The sequence below is a fragment of the Zalophus californianus genome, chromosome 7 (assembly GCF_009762305.2).
Source record: "Zalophus californianus isolate mZalCal1 chromosome 7, mZalCal1.pri.v2, whole genome shotgun sequence".
NCBI lineage: Eukaryota > Metazoa > Chordata > Mammalia > Carnivora > Otariidae > Zalophus > Zalophus californianus.
In genome coordinates, this window is record NC_045601.1 from 71553104 (window position 1) to 71572549 (window position 19446).

A 19446-nucleotide genomic window follows, 5' to 3' on the forward strand; every position below is an offset into this window, starting at 1 on the left:
TATAAGAGTAAATAGCCTATCACAGTAAATTCAAACCCCTACACTAAAAAATAAATACATTTATAAATAAATGCATCACACCATTAGCAAAAAACAAAGTATGAATTTTATGAACCATATAATAGTTCTGTGTACATTTCTAAAAATGAACCTGGAATATGTTTCGATTGTTTCTGTGAGGTTTCCTCGTTTCTTATGTAGCCAGTAGGCATTTGAATAACAGTTTTGTATTTGTTTTTTACCATTTCTTGTGATCCTTAGTATTGTAAAAGTAGCAGCAGCATGCAGTAGTTAACACATTAGCAATGGAGTGAAAAAGGTTTTGCTACATGACCTAATAGTGTGACCGTGGGAGAGTTATTTAACTTCTCTGTGCTTCTCTTTCCTCATTTCTAAAAATAATACTTATCTCCTAGGGTTGTTGTGAGGATTAAATGAGTTAACATAGGAGATGCTCAGAACAGTGCCCGGCACATAGTATACATTCAATACATATTAGATGCTCCTTCTGGTTTTGGTGTTACTATTTACTGTGGGTCTTTCGGCAGTTATTGAACCTCTCTAAAACTCAGTTTCTTTATCTGTAAAATATCTATATCATTGTTTCCTGGATGAATGAATATATGTGATGTATAAGAAGGGCACAGAGCCCCCAGAGATATTAGTTGTGGTCATTAGTGTTCTGACTAGCATTAGCAACAGAAGGTGGTGGGTGCTGACAATGCTGTGAGATTCTCAGTTCTGTAAATTAGAATGAGTAAACGAAGTAATTAAGAAAATTGTAATTTTTTTTCCTGTCATTAAATTCCATTCCTTTTACTTTTCAGACAGTACTACAACAGGTAATCAACGATGGCTCAAAATACGGATTAAAAAGTGAGCTTTTCTCTGGTCTTCCCCAGAAGAAGATTGTGATTGAATTCAGGTGAGTGCTTACTCATCTTAGGTGTTGTTTAATCAAGGTAGCTGGGCAGGTAAGTGTTTTACCATTATCATCTGGGGCCTCAGGAAATTACACATGGAAAAATAGAAAACCAGTTTATTATTTTCTTAATATTACAGTGAATTGATCACTGTGCCATGAATAAAAAATTTGGACTCCCAATAAGAAAAGTCTGGTGAGTATGGGGTTTTTTTTAATTAAGTATTCAATAGTTAACTTTTTTTTTTAGAAGAAATAGTCCTTCCATTTTAGTAGACTCTTAAAGCCGAGGTAATGGTTACTACCATATTAAGAATTTTAAAGTAATGTGATAACCAGAGAACAAAGCCTTGTAAGTATTTATAATGTATATTTTTTAAAATTACCAGAAAACTAGTGTGAAGTTTTAGTATGCCTCTAAATAATCCTCATAATAACTTTCTGATGTGCTGTCAGTGCATCCATCTAATTTTTGAACTGTTTTTAGGTAACCAAAACAGAAAGGGAACACTTTCAGAGTGTAGTTGACCAGTTGACAGCTCATGGAAAAGATCAGAGATACTATATTTCATTGTATTTACCTTCCTAAAAGTGAAAGAGTTCTTGATGAACTGTTTTCCCACTTGGAAAGTTAGAACTTGCTATACCCTTTTGTTTTCTTAACTATATATTCCTGTGGAGAATTTAAAAAAATGGATGAGGGAATTATTTGAGTTTCCTAATTCTTTAATATAATTCATTATGGTAACAAACTTAGTTAACCTAGATAATCAGAGGCAAGAGTATGTTTTATGGATTCCACACTTACACGGTCTCTGCAACTCTTAAAAAAGACAGATTCTCTGAGATTCAGTAAACTTGTTTGTTTATGATAAGGACTGATTGGTGAGTAAACTCATGCACCTGTGGAGTATACAAATATTATTGAATAAATCTCATACTACCAGTACACCCCAATCATGATGTTTTAAGTTGAGTTTAAACATTAGTTGTATCACAGGAGAGGGACTTCATGAGGTCATCTTCACACCAGGGAGGAATTGCACTAAAGCCATCTCTCAAAGTTGCCTGCCATTTTCCCTCAAAGAAAGTTGTGTAGCAAGCTACTCTAAAATTTAATATATGAATTGGCAAAGTTCAGCCCGTGGACAAAATCCAAGCTGCCACATGTTTTTGTAAATAAAGTTTTATTGGAACATAGGCTTGACACTTCATTTACATGTTGTCTACAGTGGCTGCTTTCATACTACAATGGCAGCTGAGTAGAATTGAATGGACTAGTTGAGATAGAGATCAGGTAGCCTGCAAGTCAAAATATTTACTGTCTGATTCTTTAAGGAAAAGTGTGTCAACTCGTGATTAGTGTCTTGAAACAACCATTTTAATGTTCACGACTCCGTAGATCACGAAATCAGGGATGGCTTAGCTCAGTGGTTCTTTGACTTGCATGTTATTATGTGTAGCTCTGGTCATCTAGGGACTGTACTGGGGCTAGAAATCCAGGTGACTCATTTATTTGTCTGGCAGCTTATCTGAAGGCTGGCCAGGCATTTCTCTCTCTCCCCAGTGTCTCTCCAGCTGGCTTATTATTTTTATTTCATAGTATTGTTATTTTTTAAAAAATCAACTTTATAGGAAACAGCATAGAGGATCATAGGGGAAGGGAGGGAAAACTGAATGGGAAGTCATCAGGGAGGGAGAAAAACCATGAGAGACTCTTAACTATAGGAAACAGGGTTGCTGGAGGGTGGGTAGGTGGGGGGGAGGGTGGGGTAGTTGAGTGATGGGCATTAAGGAGGGCATGTGAGGTAATGAGCACTGGGTGTTATACACAACTGATATATTGTTGAACACTACATCTGAGACTGATGTACTATATGTTGGCTAATTGAATTTAAATAAAAACATCTGTTACCATGAATAATTTAAATTAAAATAAATAAATAAAATCAACTTTATTCTGCTTACTTTGGTCCTCCTTTTCTAGTTTCTTAAAGGAGAACCTTAGGTTACTTACTGGTTGAAACCTTTCTTCTTTTCTAATACAAACATTCCATGCTGTAGATTTCTCTGCTTTAGCTCACAAATTTGCTATTTAATTTGCTAGGGGTCAACTTGTTTGCTCTCATTCTGTCAGGGATCACAGTCCTTCACTGCCCTGTTTATAAAACTAGTGTTTCATATATTTTTCTGGTTTTATGGTTCTTAAGGCAGAAGGGTAAGTCCAATCCTTGTTAATCTGTCTTGGTGGGAAGTGGAAGATTCCTTATTTTTTAACCTATAGAAGGACATTTGCTTTCTTTCTAAATAATAATTAAATGAACATTCTTGTAGTGTCATAGTTTCACAATTGTGCGCATATTAATATAGAATTAAGTATTTAAATTGTAATATCCTTTATATAAGATTTTAGAAACAGATCAAAATTAAGCTCTCATTTTACCACTTTTATCCAACTGTGTTCAAGCTAATTTATTTTTTTAATATTGAGAAACTTGTGAAATTTTCAAACATACACAAAACACATCAGTATAATTAAGTCCCATATCCTTCTCACCCAGATTCAAGAGTCATCAAGATATTGCCACATTTGCTTCATTATCCTTTTTCCTTGTTGCCTCAATTCCCTCATCTGTAAAGTAAGAGATGAAGAGTATCTTAGCTCACAACTCTTACGAGTATTAAATGGGTTAGTGCAGGTAAAGTGCATGAAACTGTGCCTGTCAGGTAATGAGTCCTCTAGAAACATTTGCTATTGTTAAATTATTGATTACAACTTTTGATAGATAATACCCATATAAACAAAATTTCTTTGGGGTCAGTAATTTTTAAGAGGATAAAGGGTTTACAACTGGTACATGAAATTTAATTCCCAATAATCTGCATTGTTTTTGTGTCAAAACAGTATCTCTGAATTTCTTCATCCTTCTTATCAATCCTTAAATGTATCTGCTTCCTAAGTGTGCCATTTCTGTGTATGGTACTACCACATGAGTGACAGGATCAATTTCACTAAGGATGATTCTTTCTGAGTTCTAATTTCTTTGCTCTAAATTTTCTAATTTTTCATTTATCTGTGTCCTAAATTACCAAAGGCCTTAATCCCCAGCTGTGTTAAACTGTAGAGGCATGACCTAATTTTTTTAGAACTCTTGTTCTTAGAACAGAAATAAACTTTTGCAATTATTTGCAGTTCACCTAACGTTGCCAAAAAATTTCACGTTGGACATTTGCGTTCTACCATCATAGGTAAGTGTCATTAGTTTCACAGAAAATACTAAACAGACTTTGGGGCAGTATTTTATAATGCTTTCTAACGGTTTAATGCTTAAATAACAGTAAGACAAAAAACAAAGTTCAGATTTATATGAGCTTGATGCTAATGAAATATTATGTAAAATGGGAAAAATTGTCTTAGAAGTAAAAAAAAGTTTGTTTCAGAACCAAAAGATTAACTCAGAAACCGATTTTAACTGTTAGGTTTGTTAATAATTTTAACTTTTTTTAAAAATATGTATGCATATGGAAAAGATCTGAAAGATGCAAAAATGAAAATAGTTATTTGGGAATAATAATAATCCCCCCAGGTTTTTTGTTCATATACTTTGGTTTAAAAAAGAAATGGTATTGTATATTAATTATATCTCAGTTAAAAAAAGCTCAGTCTCAATCATTTGAGTACTAACTGGAGCATTCAAGACTGGAAATTGGAATAAGACTGTTCTAAGAAAAATTGCTATTGTAATAACTTGATAGTTGTAATGCTTCAGTGTATACGCATATGCTAAGATTTTCATTTATTTAAAACATGACATTATGCAGTAGCCCAATTTAAAACCTGCAGTTAGAATTGGAAGAGACTTTGAAGTTTTTCTCATCCAGTCTGTCTTCTGGTATGCAAATCTGTCTATTGCATGCTTGAAGGAGAATTATGTAACCTGTCATTTGAATACTTCTAAGAAATGGAGCAACCCGAAATTTGTGGCATAGATTATTATTGAACTGGAGTCACCTGTCATTTTTGGAAAGATCTCATGGGGCATTTTAAGAGAGGAAATGACTTGATTTTTAAAAGAATATAAAAAATATACTGTATGTGAAAAGCTACCTACTCAGGTCAATACCGTAGGAGTGAGTAAATGATGGACAGAGCATAATAAAGTTGTTTGAAAGTTGTTAAGGAAAATTTTGAACCAGCAAGAGATAATATTGAGAATTCATTTACCGTGTTCAATGTTTTCATGTATTAGCTCAATTAATTTCACAACAGCCCTATTTGGTAGACACTGTTAACTGTGGTCTATGGAAACTCATATACCAAAAGTAACTTTTCCAAAATCATTCCAAAAGCCTAGGTTTGTTGGTTTGCAAGATAATAATGTGCTAATTAAAAATAAGAATACAGTCTGAGTAGCAGCTGAAGAAGGTTGCTGTTGGAACTATGTAGACTGGGAAAGTCTAGAAGTAGGGAAGCTGGAAGAGTAGTTGCAGTAATTTAAGTCAGATATGCATATTGGTGAAGGATTATTTGCAGAATACTAAATCCACTCTTGTAAAAGCAGGCAAAGATTTATTACAGGATATTGAATAGTTTGCAGAGCTGTTGGAAGTGCTGAAGAAGTTTTGGATTAAGTAACGTTAAGTGACTCCCAAAATCATACCATAGAGCTTGGTCATCAAGAGAGCTTCTGCCTTTTCTACGGTGCCTTCCAGTGGCAACCATGCTACCACTGTCACAGGAAGCTGCCCTTAGTCCTCTGATGCCTTCTAGAATTCATATTAGCAAAAGAGGCAGCCCCATACCCTTTCAGTTTCCTTGGAGGTCATCTGACAGGACACTGTGCACTCTCAGTGATGCCACCAAAAAAAAAAAAAAAAAAGCCTCCACAGCTGTGCTTGTCAGAAAAAAATAGAAATAGATCCCCTTTAACCTCATTTCGGCCTTCTAAGTCTCATGCAAAGTGTATCTGAATGCCCAAACATAAATGACTTCTGAAACCGTAACTGCAGAAGGTTCTGAGAAATTTTTAGGCTTCCAGTCTCTGCAGCAGGTGAGGGCACACTAGGAGAGTGGAGCAGATGTTTAATGTCAAACCAGTGTCAGCAGTATAGGAAGATGAAGTTCTTGGACTACCGTGTGCTCTTAGGGAGCAGGCATAAGGAGATGGACTTCAGTGATTGAAAGAAGGAAGAATGAGCTATCGAGAAAAAAACAGTATGGCTCAGGCTCTTTAGGGCATACCCAGGTTATTTCTTGTTAATTACTGAGATTCTATTATTTTCTGTCTTTGGAATTGCAGTTATTCTAACGTGTTCCCAGCTCCCACTGATGTTGCTGAAAAATCTGTTCTTATGAAAATTGTGAGATTCTTTGGAGTAACTAACTGCCCCCAAAATAATTCTCTACTCCCTTTCCATAACATAGATGAAAACACCATAATGAATATTTTAGTAAAAAAAAAATGGAGTTGGTAAATTTTGTCAAAAAAAAATTTTCTGTGTTATGCTTTGGTAATAGAGGAGCACATGGTTCTTATGCCAAAATGGATAACAAGAATGAGAAACCGTATATTTTGTTGATTACTAGGAAATTTTATAGCAAATCTCAAAGAAGCTTTAGGACATCAAGTAACCAGAATAAATTACCTTGGAGATTGGGGCATGCAGTTTGGTAAGTAAGTCTGAGATTTGATCTTTCATTTCACTGTTAAGTTTAATTGCTTTTAATATTATGTTATTTGATCATGACAGATTATAGGCAGAATCCAATGGATAGAGTTAGTGCCTCCTACCTTTTTTTTTCCCTAATGGCTCTTTGCATAAAGCTTGTATTGTATTTGTTAGAGTAATTCTCACCACACAAATAAGTTTGAGGGAGAAAACGTCACACATTCAGAGCAATACCTGAAAAATACAGGTTTTTGCGGTTTTATTAAAGAAAAAGCTTACATTTGTCAAATGCAGAAGTGAATGTACCAGGAAACAGTAAGTCTAGCTATATATATACCCTTAACTACAGCCCTGCCAGTTTTAGAACAAGTGAAGTCCAGCCTCCCTGGGCCATCACGTGGAGGGTTATCTGTTACATCCTGAGCCAGTGGCATGGAGGAAAAAGAAAGTGGAATACTTGGCTCCTTCTTAAATTGTACAGTGGCAGGGGGTCAAAAAGAAAAGAGAGGAAGAAAGGAGTAAGACCCAAACAGTTAAATGCCATAAATTACCTCTAATGTCGTGAGTTTACTCGGAACCATTCCTTGCTCATAATACACCAGTAATCAAGGAAGGGCAAGATAAAATGAAGTTGCTATGGTAGTGAAGTACTGGTAGCATGTGAAATGCAAGCTCTTAAAAACCTCTGGCAACTACTGTGTGTGTTTTAACATCCAGCCCCAGTGTCCCACAGATAGACCCTTGCCTCCATCTCCCATCACGATATTCCTAGTATCCAGCTCTACTCAAATTTGCTCGCTGTAGTCTGTTCTTCTTTGTGTGCTTCTCTCCCCTGCTAGGTGATATGTTCCTAAAGGCATGGACTGTGTCTTCGTTATTTTTGTGTCCATAGTGCTTGGCACATAAGAAGCACTAAGAGTGATGAATGAATCTGTCCTGGGAAGTTATTTTATAGTACTAATCCAAAAGAAAGGCTACATAATATTTTAAAGCTTCTATAAAGTGCAGCATGCACTGCCAGTTCTGAAGTTCACTGATATTATTATGTTGTATCATATCCCGTGAAATGAAATCAGAATTTCCAAAAGACAGATTTATCATGACCTTCTCTTTCATTTCAGTTAATAAAAATCTCTTTTAGACTCTAAAAAGGGTAGAACTTGAGCCAATTATCAGTGCCATTAGTATTCATTGTGGGTGAAATCAGAAAACATGCCTTGCATTTTAAGGATCCACCTGCAGTTCACAACAGCTGGTGTAGTCAGAGGTTTAGGCTCGAGGCTCAACAGTCAGATTTAATAGATGGCATCCAGTTTACATTAGTTTAACTGCTTTATGCATTTCACAGGCGGTGATTATGGTATTCTTTAATTTTAGCTACAGGATTTTATTACAGCAATGTTTCTCTAAAGGATTGCTATGGTTAATGATCTGTCACCATTTCCATTATAACCATCATTGTTGAAGAGTTTTAATTTGGGCTGTTTCAGCTATCTCCTATGGAAAGTTGGCAGATAGTTTCTAAGCACAAAATTAGTTTTTGAAAATATATTAGGTTGAATGTTAAATGGAGATTGGCCTTTACTTTTCCTATTTCCATTTTTTAGACACTCTGGGCATCTTTCCACATCCTGCTCCCAAGACCCTGAATCATAATCACATTTGCTTTTGCTTAAAGTGAATAGGGCTGGTAACATTTTTCAATCGTCCTTCTGTTCTGTCTAAAGCACCAAAATATTTTATATCTTCACATTCAGTAGCATCCCACTTTCTGCTGAACCTCTATAGAAAAATATTCGTCAGCAAGGCCCCCTGACAATTTAGATCTGAAGCTTAGTAATTGATATAGTTGTAGAAACAGATTGGTTTTTAAAATAATTAAACCGGGCGCCTGGGTGGCTCAGTTGGTTAAGCGACTGCCTTCAGCTCAGGTCATGATCCTGGAGTCCCGGGATCGAGTCCCGCATCGGGCTTCCTGCTCAGCAGAGAGTCTGCTTCTCCCTTTGATCCTCCCCCCTCTCATGCTCGCTCGCTCTCTCTCATTCTCGCTCTCAAATAAATAAATAAATAAAATCTTTAAAAAAATAAAATAATTAAACCACCTTTTATTGCTCTTGACCCCAGGCTGCATATATCCTTTCAGACTAACACTGTGATCATCTTTTAGCAAGAATATCTTAAGAATATAAGTATTCACAGTCTATTACCTCAGTTAGTATTAAAAAAAAAAAATTAAGGTTCAAATTAACACTAACCCTGAATGCTGAACTTATCATCAAACACAAAAAAATCATTGACAAATAAAAAACAAATATATGGCCAGATAGGGGCGCCTCGCTGGCTCAGGCGTTAAGTGGCTGCCTTCGGCTCAGGTCATGGTCCCAGGGTCCTGGGATCAAGCCCCACATTGGGCTCCCTGCTCCGCGGGAAGCCTGCTTCTCCCTCTCCCACTCCCTCTGCTTGTATTCCCTCTCTTGCTGTCTCTCTGTCAAATAAATAAATAAAATCTTCTAAAAATATATATATGTATATATATATAGCCAGACAAAAAAGAATTTTGTTGATTGGTCACCTTGAATGGGAGAGGTAATCAGGTATGTTTTGAGTTTTACCTTTTATATCTTTTATTGTTTTCCTTCAGTCATTGGTTTAAGAGCTAATATAATACCAAGCCAATTTCTACCTTTGTTTTATTTTAACACACACAAGTTTAGAAAGTAAGTTCTGAAATTACTTCCCATCAGGTTGTTTTCACAAATTTTAAGCATCCAGTTTCTAGCATCATGCTGTCCTTCCCCAGGATAGCTGTTTTATTATGCTTGTTTTATTACATCTGCTAGGGAAGTGTTAGGCACTGTTAGTACAAAAAGAAGTTAGTCCTAGACCCTGCTTTTTATGAGTTCATAATCTATTGGTGTCTGGGAAGTTAATTGCAGTGATCTGTCCAATATAGTGAATTTGTGATTCAGTACATTGAATTTAACTTATGTGAGTTTATGGGGTAGCCAAAGATGATAGCATGTGTTTGCAGTACTCTCAGGACACATAATTATGAGAGCTTGACCTTTTGCTATAACTATACCTGTTCCTTGCCATGACTGTTCTCTACTGTTCCATTTTGTAATTTTTTCATTTACGGATTATTGTGGTAGGTCTTCTGGGATCTGGCTTCCAACTCTTTGGCTATGAAGAAAAACTTCAGTCCAATCCTTTACAGCATCTCTTTGAAGTAAGTTGGCAAGAAACAATAGTAGAAAATGCTTCAACTTATTTTTTTCAGAGTACTATGCAGCTTGGATTAATTTTTAATCTGAGAGGCTTTAAAAAATACTCCTTAAAACAAGGAACCAAAAAAATTGGAAAATGTTGCTTTTAGTTTACTAGGAAGTTCTTTTCGTTTTCTTATCCAAGTGTTTCTTTTATTTCTGTTTTAGTTGATTTGGGATAGTATTTCTCTAGGTATAGAGTTGTCTTAGAATAAACACATGAGATAACAGATTCAATACAGAAATTTCTCTAATTTTTTTGTCAGTTGCTATGTAACTGCAGCTGTCTTTATGGCAATAACTATAATTCATTTAGACTTGAAAAACGTGAGTATATACTTTTTTCTCTTGTTCTGCGGTGGGGGAAGTACATGTGTTTCTCTGAATTTGTGTGTGCTTTCTTTCATTTCTGTCTTTGGGCTCCTTTTCCTGGCTTTTGCCCAGGGTGAACCCCTTCCTTTTCTGCCTCATTTAGTCCTTGGGTACTTTGGTTCTCCGTCCTCGGGCTCTCCTGGAGTTCATTAGTAAAGGTCTTCTTGGGCAGTTAATCTCCAGGGGCGTGTTTCCTTTGCATCGTCCTAGTTCTCTGCTGTGTCTGGGCCTCACAAGAGGAAACACCGGTACAGCATCGGCTGTGCTGGTGCCGTACCGGGGATCGACTAAAGCTGTTAAGACCTGTGTGTGAGGAAGAGCACTTAGCAAAATAATGCTTTACTTCTCTAGCCAGCGCTACACCAAGAATGCTTCATCATTTTCCTTTTTGATAAGTGATTTTTCTCCTGTGGCTTTGCAGTTAAATTTAACAAAAATCACATGGCCATTCTTAAAGACCTTTAAGGGTTTGTAACTTCCTCCCGAGTCCAGGCCTGCACTGCACTTTAAATGCCTACATTTTGATTTAGAATATTAACCAAAACATTTTTTTTCTTTTTTCCATTGAGATTTATTGATAAGCAAGAGTTTCAAAATTAATTCTTTATGGTTGTCTGTAAGTAAAGCATGCTACCTTAGTGCCTGGAATTTTTGTTGTATTATTTTTTAAAACTTGGGATAATGGCAAGTATTTTTTTACCACAAGCTTAGTGAACCTTTCTTCAGCTCTGGGCCCACAGAGTCTACCCATGCCACAGAACGTGCAAATACCTGCTCGGAGACCTTACGTCATTAGGGGAACATTTTTAAGAATTTATTGTACAACTTCATATGAGAGTTCCTATTTTCCTCTTTCTCCCACCCCACCTCAAAGGTTTTATTTAATCCTGAAAATAGTCTTTGTTGCTCGTAATATTTTAAATATTTTAGAGTAAAGTCTGTTCTCAAACTCCATAGAAACTTAAATGTATGTTTCTGTTCCGCGTACTACAAATCTCCAGGCTTTTGAGACTCAAAAAGTGGGAGATTATACATCTATATAGAGGTTGTTAATTGATGGATGCATGTAAGGAAGGAACAAGGGCAGGGGTACTTCTGTGAATAACTGAAACCTCAAGGAACAGTGGCATTGCCTTCGTAAGTGTTCTTTTGCCTAAAAGGTTCATAGGGAAGCAGCATTTATAAACAAAAGAGAGCAAGTCAAATACACCCACCTTACTGTTTGTAATAAAAGATAGAAATCCATTAGGGCGCTAACTGGCTCTCTTCCTCCTTCCCTTGCAGGACGGAAAAAAAATGCAGAGCCTAGTGGCAGCCTCCAGGTTATTTTATCTTTGTGCTTATTTTTGCAGACCTAGTTTTCATTTTAAAATTATAGTTGTCATTGTGGATTACTTTGAACAAAAACGTGTACCATAAATGAGGAATTTTTTTTTTTGAGCTTTAGGCACATATTAATAAATGATTTTAAGCCTGTTCCTAAAAGAAAACCTGTACTTTGGTTGGATCCCTGGTTTTTCCCTTGTCAAATTTTACTTAGTTGTAAGCTTTTTGAGAGGAAGGACCATGTTTTCCTAATCTTTTATTGCCAACCCCAAACAGCATGCCTTGTGGTTAAATTTTGAATGAATTTGATCTTACAGGTCTTCTTGTCCCTTTCTCTATCTTCCATTTAAACTCTTCACAGTGTAGGGATGGAGGGTACATACCTCAATATCATAAAAGCCATATATGAGAAACCCACAGCAAATATCATCCTCAGTGGGGAAAAACTGAGAGCTTTTCCCCTAAGGTCAGGAACACAGCAGGGATGTCCACTCTCACCACTGCTGTTCAATATAGTACTAGAAGTCCTAGCCTTAGCAATCAGACAACAAAAAGAAATAAAAGGCATCCGAATCGGCAAAGAAGAAGTGAAACTCTCACTTTTTGCAGGTGACATGATACTTTATGTGGAAAACCCAGAAGACTCCACCCCAAAACTGCTAGAACTCATACAGGAATTCAGTAAAGTGGAAGGAAATAAAATCAGTGCACAGAAAGCAGTGGCATTTCTATATATCGACAATGAGACAGAAGAAAGAGAAATTAAGGAGTTGATCCCATTTACAGTTGCACCCAAAACCATTAGATACCTAGGAATAAATCTAACCAAAGAGGCAAAGGAGCTGTACTCAGAAAACTATAGAATACTCATGAAAGAAATTGAGGAAGACACAAAGAAATGGAAAAACGTTCCATGCTCATGGATTGGAAGAACAAATATTGTTAAAATGTCTATGCTACCTAGAGCAACCTACACATTTGGTGTACACAATCCCTATCAAAATACCATCAACTTTTTTTCACAGAACTGGAACAAACAATCCTAAAATTTGTGTGGAACCACAAAAGACCCTGAATAGCCAAAGGAATGTGGAAAAAGAAAACCAAAGCTAAAGGCATCACAATTCCAGACGTCAAGCTGTAATCATTAAGTTATGTAATCTAAAACCTGTTGTATAGCCCCGCGGAAGAACTAACTATTGTAGGATACACTAGTTACCATTCCCAGAATCTAACTTCATCATGTAGTGTACTGATGAAGAACCCAAGGGCCAGACCCAGGATTCCAGCACCAGCAATCCACTCACTGCACTGCCCTGCCCTCCACTGGCATTACAGAATGCCTTTCTGGCCCTTCATTTCCGTTGGTTGTAATTACTTACATAACATTTTCCTTTTTTTCATCCTCAAATTGCTGTACCAGGAACACAATTGGTAGTTGACTTGTCACAGTTCAACCTTCCAGTGTATCTGTTGAATTCAGCTCTGGCCATCCAGTAGCAGTTTGTGGCCTGCCTCCCTCTGAATGGCACCACAATCAGTATCCACCAGTTTCAGTTTCTCAGTTTCTGTATATAGAAATTATAGGATAGTTTTAGTATTTCCTTTCTGTGATGAAAATATTTAACACCTACAGTCATCTCTCTACAGCATTCCATTTTTTTTGCTTTGCTTCGTTACTGGTTTTTCTATGTACATAGGTACATAGAAAAGTCATTCTTTTCCCATGGTGTCTGGCTGTATTGTGTGTGGACTTGGGACTTCTGTTGGTCAACATGTGAAACCTTTTATTTAGTTGTTCTGTTTTGTTGTCATGAAACGGAGAAAGTGGTTTTATAATAGTCTATCCTCCCTGAATTAGCTAATAAGTTAAATAACTAATATATTTGCTGTTTAGAATTCACAGTATTGGTTCAAGGAAAACATACATAATAAGCTTTGGAACATGTATCAAAAAGCTTTTCCACTTTAAAAAAGTAATTTCTTATGGTAGAAAGTTAACAAATGTTAAATCTAAATCCTGAGTATATGGATGTCATCATTTACTTTTTTACCTGTTTTAATGATAATTTTTAAAAGTAATTTCTCAGAGTTTCTCCTAGGTTTAAACTACTTAAATGGACTTGGGGGCACCTGGGTGGCTCAGTCGGTTAAGCATCCAACTCTTGATTTCAGGTCATGATCTCAGGGTTGTGAGATCTATCCCCACATCAGGCTCTGTGCTGGGCATGGAGCCTGCTTAAGACTCTCCCTCTCCCTCCCTCCCTCCCTCCCTCTCTCTCAAAAAGAGGAAAAAAAAAGTACTTGAATGGACCTTAATAACATCTAACACTGTTTTAAGAATGTATAATCCAGCCCCCCCTTTTTTTTTTAGCTACAGAAGGTTTTCGAACTTGACTCATTGCATGTTGCTTATTAATATGAATTTTGATAACCATAGAAATGCCTCTAAAATATGAGCAGCCTCTCATAGAGATAAATATTATGTCAATAAAGTATGCATTAGCACTGTACCCTAACACTGACATTTATAAAGGTAACATGATATATTAACACAATAGTATAAATTTTCTCTTAAGTTCATAATGATGACCCCAAAAGCATTTATTATTTTTACCCTTCCCCTTTCTAAAATGATTTGAGGTAATTATAGTGATGGGCATTTAATAAAAAGACATAGAAGGTCAGAGGATAATATATTACTAGGTAGCAGTATATTAGAAGTGTGACCCTGAGTTTCCCTATATCTGCAGCAAAAAAAAGTAGAAAACAGGGCAAGATCAAAACACCAAATTCATGAATGACAATATTTACTTGCTCTTGTTTTTTTTAAATGTGGAATAGTATGTATTCCTCAAGAGACCATGTTTTTCCTAGCTTCAGATTCTCAAAAATTCTCAAACTTAAAATAATTCAAGATTAAATCAATTCTAGACCTATATGGGATTATTTATGCAGTTAGAAATTTTTATTTTATAAAGACTTGAATTCAAGAGTTGTTAGGTCATGTTACTTTTCTTCAGATCAAAGTGACTGTTACGGTTGGTGTGTATTTTACTCGTTATAATGCTTATATGCAAGAAATAGCTCTTAAATTATGAGCCTCATTAAATCTGAACCCAGCCATACTTTTGAGAGTGGTTTTAAGAGTCAGCTTAAGTCATCGTTGAGGATTTCTCATCTCCCAAATCACACAGAGTTCCCCAGGCTCTAATGTGCATCTCAGGATGGGTATGGAGGCCTTTCCTTGACTTCAGGCAACATTGGTCTTGACTGATATGCCCAGTATCCAAGGCTACATAATGACCTGGAGGCACATAACTCTGCTTTTATGACCAAGTTCACGTGGGAGATCTTTCTGTGGCCCAGTTCCATAGGCCTAGAAATCAGTCTCCCTATGTGGGGATACCGCAAACCATTTCCCTCAGAGGGCCCGCTACCACCTCAGCGACTGCCCAGCTTTTGTTTTTCCTGGGAATGTTTCCCCATCCCCTCCTCAATCTAGGCAATTCTCCTTTCCTCTCTCTTGGCAGCTTTTCTGCTTTACCTTGCTCTTGACCATCTTCCCCAAAGTCACTAGCCTTTCTACCTAAACCTTACACTTCTGAGGGTTACTACAGTGCCCATTGTCCTCTGAGCGTTCTTAGAACAAGGATGGGAATACTGAGCAAAGCCAGAGTACATTTAATAGCTCAGTAATTATCAAACCCATTGAAATGTGCAAAAAGCTTTTTTTCAGCACGAGAAACGTATAACACTGTACTATTATCTAATAAATATATACAAGAAGTTAATCATTATCACCCTTGAATAAAGGCATAAGGTATCACGGATATTATTATAAACATAAAATAAAAATAGATTCCAGATATTGAAAGAAGATGAATAGACAGTAAAAATGCTAATTATATGTGGTAATGATATACTGATGAGGAGAAACTTGATAATCACTTGTTTTTTTTTTTTATCTAGGAAGTTTTGATTTTATTGTTAACCAATATATTGATCTTTTAAATTATAACTATATTAATGTTTGAATTTCTTTAATATTTAACATTAGAAATTCATCTCAACCAGCAGTTCTATAAGAAATTTCTGATCAAGAAACAACATTAAACTAACAATGAGCTTGTTTGTTTGAGTTATAATCATGCATTATGTTTTTTCTAAAACATGAGATCAAAATTTAATGCATTTTAAGATAGAAGACAAATATACAGTTATTTAGTATCTAAGTAATGCTAACCATTCTTAGCAGTTATTCTCTGTTTTAAGACAAAAATAACCAGGTTTGAGGTTAGAGCCCTGTACCAAAGAATTAAACTGTGTCTATGTTGCTAATGGTATTTTAGAATCAAATTTAAGAGATTAAGAGAGAGTAAGAGGGCATTATATACTTTTATTTTTTGCACTTATTTCTTTACATATGGACAGATGATCTCTAGAGCTGACTGTAATTATCTTAATCTTAGAAATGTCATGAGCTTTTTGGGAATACCAGCATCTAGAAATAGTGAAAAGGTTAATATTCCTTTAAAGTCTTAAACATTTAGTTTATTCCGTAATGGAAATAAGCTCACTTTTGCATTCTAGTAACTAAAAGAAAAAATATGTCCATCAAGAACATTTTGCTTAAGCCACATTCTTACTATTAAATCCAAACTATTAAAATTTCCTTTTTATTCCTTTTGTGTCTAGATCTAGCCTCAAAAGGAAGCTGTCTTCAAAATGCATACTTTCTAAGCATAAAAAGTTTGTGGTAACTAAATTTAAAACTGTATAATTTCAGAAGTACATAATATTAAATTTTGTGAGGGAAAATGCATTTCTTTTCTAAAATGGTGATGAATGTTAATAATTATAGTTTTCTGTTGTGCATTTACAGGCAGATTGTTAAGTGCTAATTAAGGCTCTTCTATTGTTCTGCTTGATGGTGTCAGTTGATTTTCAGTAATGTTTGGTTTATAACTACAAATTGCTGAAATGCCAAGATTCTTCAAGTATTAGCAAGGGCTTGGTTTTGTTTATTTTGTTTTAATTATTTCTATTTTAAGTTTTAAGAAAGGGAAAAGATTCAGGTAAAGTTTTTTCTAAAAATACTCTTATCAGTAGTTCACATGCATATTAGATTTTTAAATGTTGGCTATCTGAGTTTAGAGTCCTAAATTTAAAAAAAAAAAGCCTTTTCTGAAAATAAGGATATTTTGTGTATGTTTACTTATAAATGTTGTGTGAACTTGAGTGTGTGATGGGTGGGTGGGTGGTTGGGTGTGTGAGAGATTTTGAACCACAAATCATTTAGAGACCTATGTATGCCTTTATTCCTATAGGCTGGACTGTTGAGCAGTTGTCAGCGGATAGATAGGTCATTCAAAAGTCATAGGTCTGCAGTTTACTATCTTACAGTGACTCTCTCTGTTTTCCTACACCTTACCAAAATCATCATCTTCTGTTTCTAACTTATTCTGGACTTATTTCATAGGAGTACATGGAAATTAATTTTCTTTGATATGTGTGTCTGGTCTCCAAAGACTACCACCAAGTTTGGTAACTCATTAAGAGGACTCACAGGACTCCACGTATAGTTGTACTCAGCTATGATTTATTACAGCAAAAGGATGCAAAGCAACATCAGTAAAGGGAAAGGCACATGTGGTGAAGTCTGTTGGAAACCAGGTCCAGGCATCCAAGAGTGTTTTCCTAGTGGAGTCACAACGGTACATGCAGGTCCTCCTGCAACAAACTGGGATAGTATGCATGAATGTTATCTGCCGGGGAAGCTCATCACTTGCTCCATGCCCAAAGTTTCTATTGGAGTTAGATCATGTAGTCACCCTCTGCTTAGCGTGTTCCAAAATGCCAAACTCCCAGAAGGAAAGCAAGTATTTAGCATAAACTGTATTGTTTTCATAGTTTAAGCACAGTAACCTACTCCTGTCAGGTTGGTGGGAACATTTCCCAAATCCAAGTTCCCAGATGCCTGCCAAGGGCTAACCTTGCAAACAGGACATTTTAAGGATAGCAGTCTCAGGTCTGTTATATTAACTCTTTTCTGCACAATGTGCTTTAAAGAGGAAAAATAAAATTCGGTAGCTTTAACTTTTGGGGGGAATATTTATTCATTTAATTCTGCCATTCCAGTAATTAACACAAGCCATCTATGAAAGGTAAGATTTTGACCTTGACATAGATGTTTCACGCCCTGTTCTTTTGTTGGTAGTATCTAGTGGGTATAAGCCACATTACAATTGTCCCGGTGTACTCTCCAGCAGTAAAATCACTTTATCTGCCATTGATATTTTGATGATATTACTATAACAGTTTAGATGCCTCATATTTCTTTGGTAATTTATTTGCCAATTTTTATTACTTTTATGCTACCTTCATAGCTTTCTGGAAAAAATACGAGGGGAGTAAATTTATCATTCATGTTTCAGCCTGTAAGTGAAATAAAATCTTTTTTTTTTTCTTTTTTTTTTTGAGAGGTAAAGGGAGGGAGAGAGAGAATCTTAAGCAGGCTCCACACCCAGCGCAGAGCCTGACACAGGGCTCCATCTCACAACCCTGAGACCAATACCTGAGTCAAAATCAAGAGTTGGATCCTTAGCTGACCAAGCCACTAGAAGTAAAATCTTTATTGTCTATATGTGTAACTTCAGTACTACTTAAGGTGCAAAGTTGTTGTTTCAATATCATTTATTAACCTTGCATTTTGGAGACTGGAATACTGTTAATGAAATTGTGAACACAGAATCATAGAAATGGAAGAGCCCTTAATAAGCAGTCTAACTCCATTCCTGTTAGCCAGGACACATGATGCAAAAACACTCCAGAAGTGGTCCACACAGTTCTCAGGAGCCTAAGTGGGTAGTGTAAGTAAGCCAGCTATCCAAAGGTCTTCCTAGATTGCCTATTTTACTAGTTCTTTGCAGATTTAGAGAACAGTTTTAAAAATCTTTCTTAGGAGCACCTGGGTGGCTCAGTCGTTAAGCGTCTGCCTCCGGCTCAGGTCGTGATCCCAGGGTCCTGGGATCAAGCCCCCACATCGGGCTCCCCACTCCGCAGGAAGCCTGCTTCTCTCCCTCTCCCACTCCCCCTGCTTGTGTTCCCTCTCTCACTGTGTCTCTGTCAAATAAATAAATAAAATCTTTAAAAAAAATAAATAAAAATCTTTCTTAAATCAACTGCCGGATCAGTCTTTGGCCTTGTCTTAGCCAGATTGAACCATTCTACTTTCTTTGACCTTTTCTCAGAGAAGTTGCAGCAATAATAATTTGCCTTTTTGTTAAAGAAAAAAAAAAAAGGAAAGAAATGCTAGCTTAATCTAACCCAGGCATTCTTAACCTAAGAGTCTGTGAACTTGGAAGGGAAGAAAAAAATTACACATTTTCCCTAACTTCTATCAGAAATTTAGCATTTTCTTCCATTACTTCATCACACTTTAAAAAAATAATTGGATAACTATTTCAATGTATTTCCTTTATAAGCATATGTATTTTACTTTATGCATTTAGATACATTTTGAGAAGGGGTCTATCGGGTTCAGTAAAGGCCCATGGCAAAAAAAGGAAAGAAAAAAAAAAAAGGTTACACTCTGATAAGGGCAGTTGGCTAACCTTTAAATAAAAATCTCATGATTGTGTTTTGTTTTGTTCCATTGAAGATAACAATGACTAATATACTTCATTTAATGTACTGTTGTGCTCTTAGGTTTATGTACAAGTTAATAAAGAAGCAGCAGATGATAAAAATATAGCAAAATCAGCACATGAGTTCTTCCAACGATTAGAACTGGGTGACACACAAGCACTTGCACTGTGGCAGAAATTTCGGGACCTCAGCATAGAAGAATACGTGCGGATTTACAAGGTGCCCACCTACTCTCCTGCT

The 19446-nt window shown here is 36.1% G+C and overlaps 2 protein-coding genes across 7 annotated transcripts in view; one reads left to right on the top strand and one right to left on the bottom strand.

The window, feature by feature from the left end:
• Positions 1-19446, top strand: part of RARS2 (arginyl-tRNA synthetase 2, mitochondrial) — a 65936-nt gene that overhangs the window by 33733 nt on the left and 12757 nt on the right. For 4 of the 5 annotated variants that reach the window (XM_027601325.1, XM_027601327.1, XM_027601324.1 and 1 more), the window contains 5 exons: positions 828-925; positions 4116-4171; positions 6510-6593; positions 9745-9821; positions 19267-19425. In XM_027601325.1, coding sequence (XP_027457126.1) covers positions 828-925; positions 4116-4171; positions 6510-6593; positions 9745-9821; positions 19267-19425 — 474 coding nt within the window. Of the gene's footprint in view, positions 1-827; positions 926-4115; positions 4172-5409; positions 6169-6509; positions 6594-9744; positions 9822-19266; positions 19426-19446 lie in introns of those variants that run through there. The other variant, XM_027601328.1, reaches the window with a different exon arrangement.
• Positions 2856-19446, bottom strand: part of SLC35A1 (solute carrier family 35 member A1) — a 57922-nt gene continuing 41331 nt past the window's right edge. Inside the window, exons 8-9 of one of the 2 annotated variants that reach the window (XR_003521311.1) lie at positions 12939-13124; positions 2856-3554 (exon numbers count right to left, since the gene is read on the bottom strand). Coding sequence is in view for 1 of the 2 variants with exons in the window: in XM_027601332.1 (XP_027457133.1) it covers positions 13036-13124 (89 nt within the window). In the remaining variant the exon portion in view is untranslated. Of the gene's footprint in view, positions 3555-12671; positions 13125-19446 lie in introns of those variants that run through there. The other variant, XM_027601332.1, reaches the window with a different exon arrangement.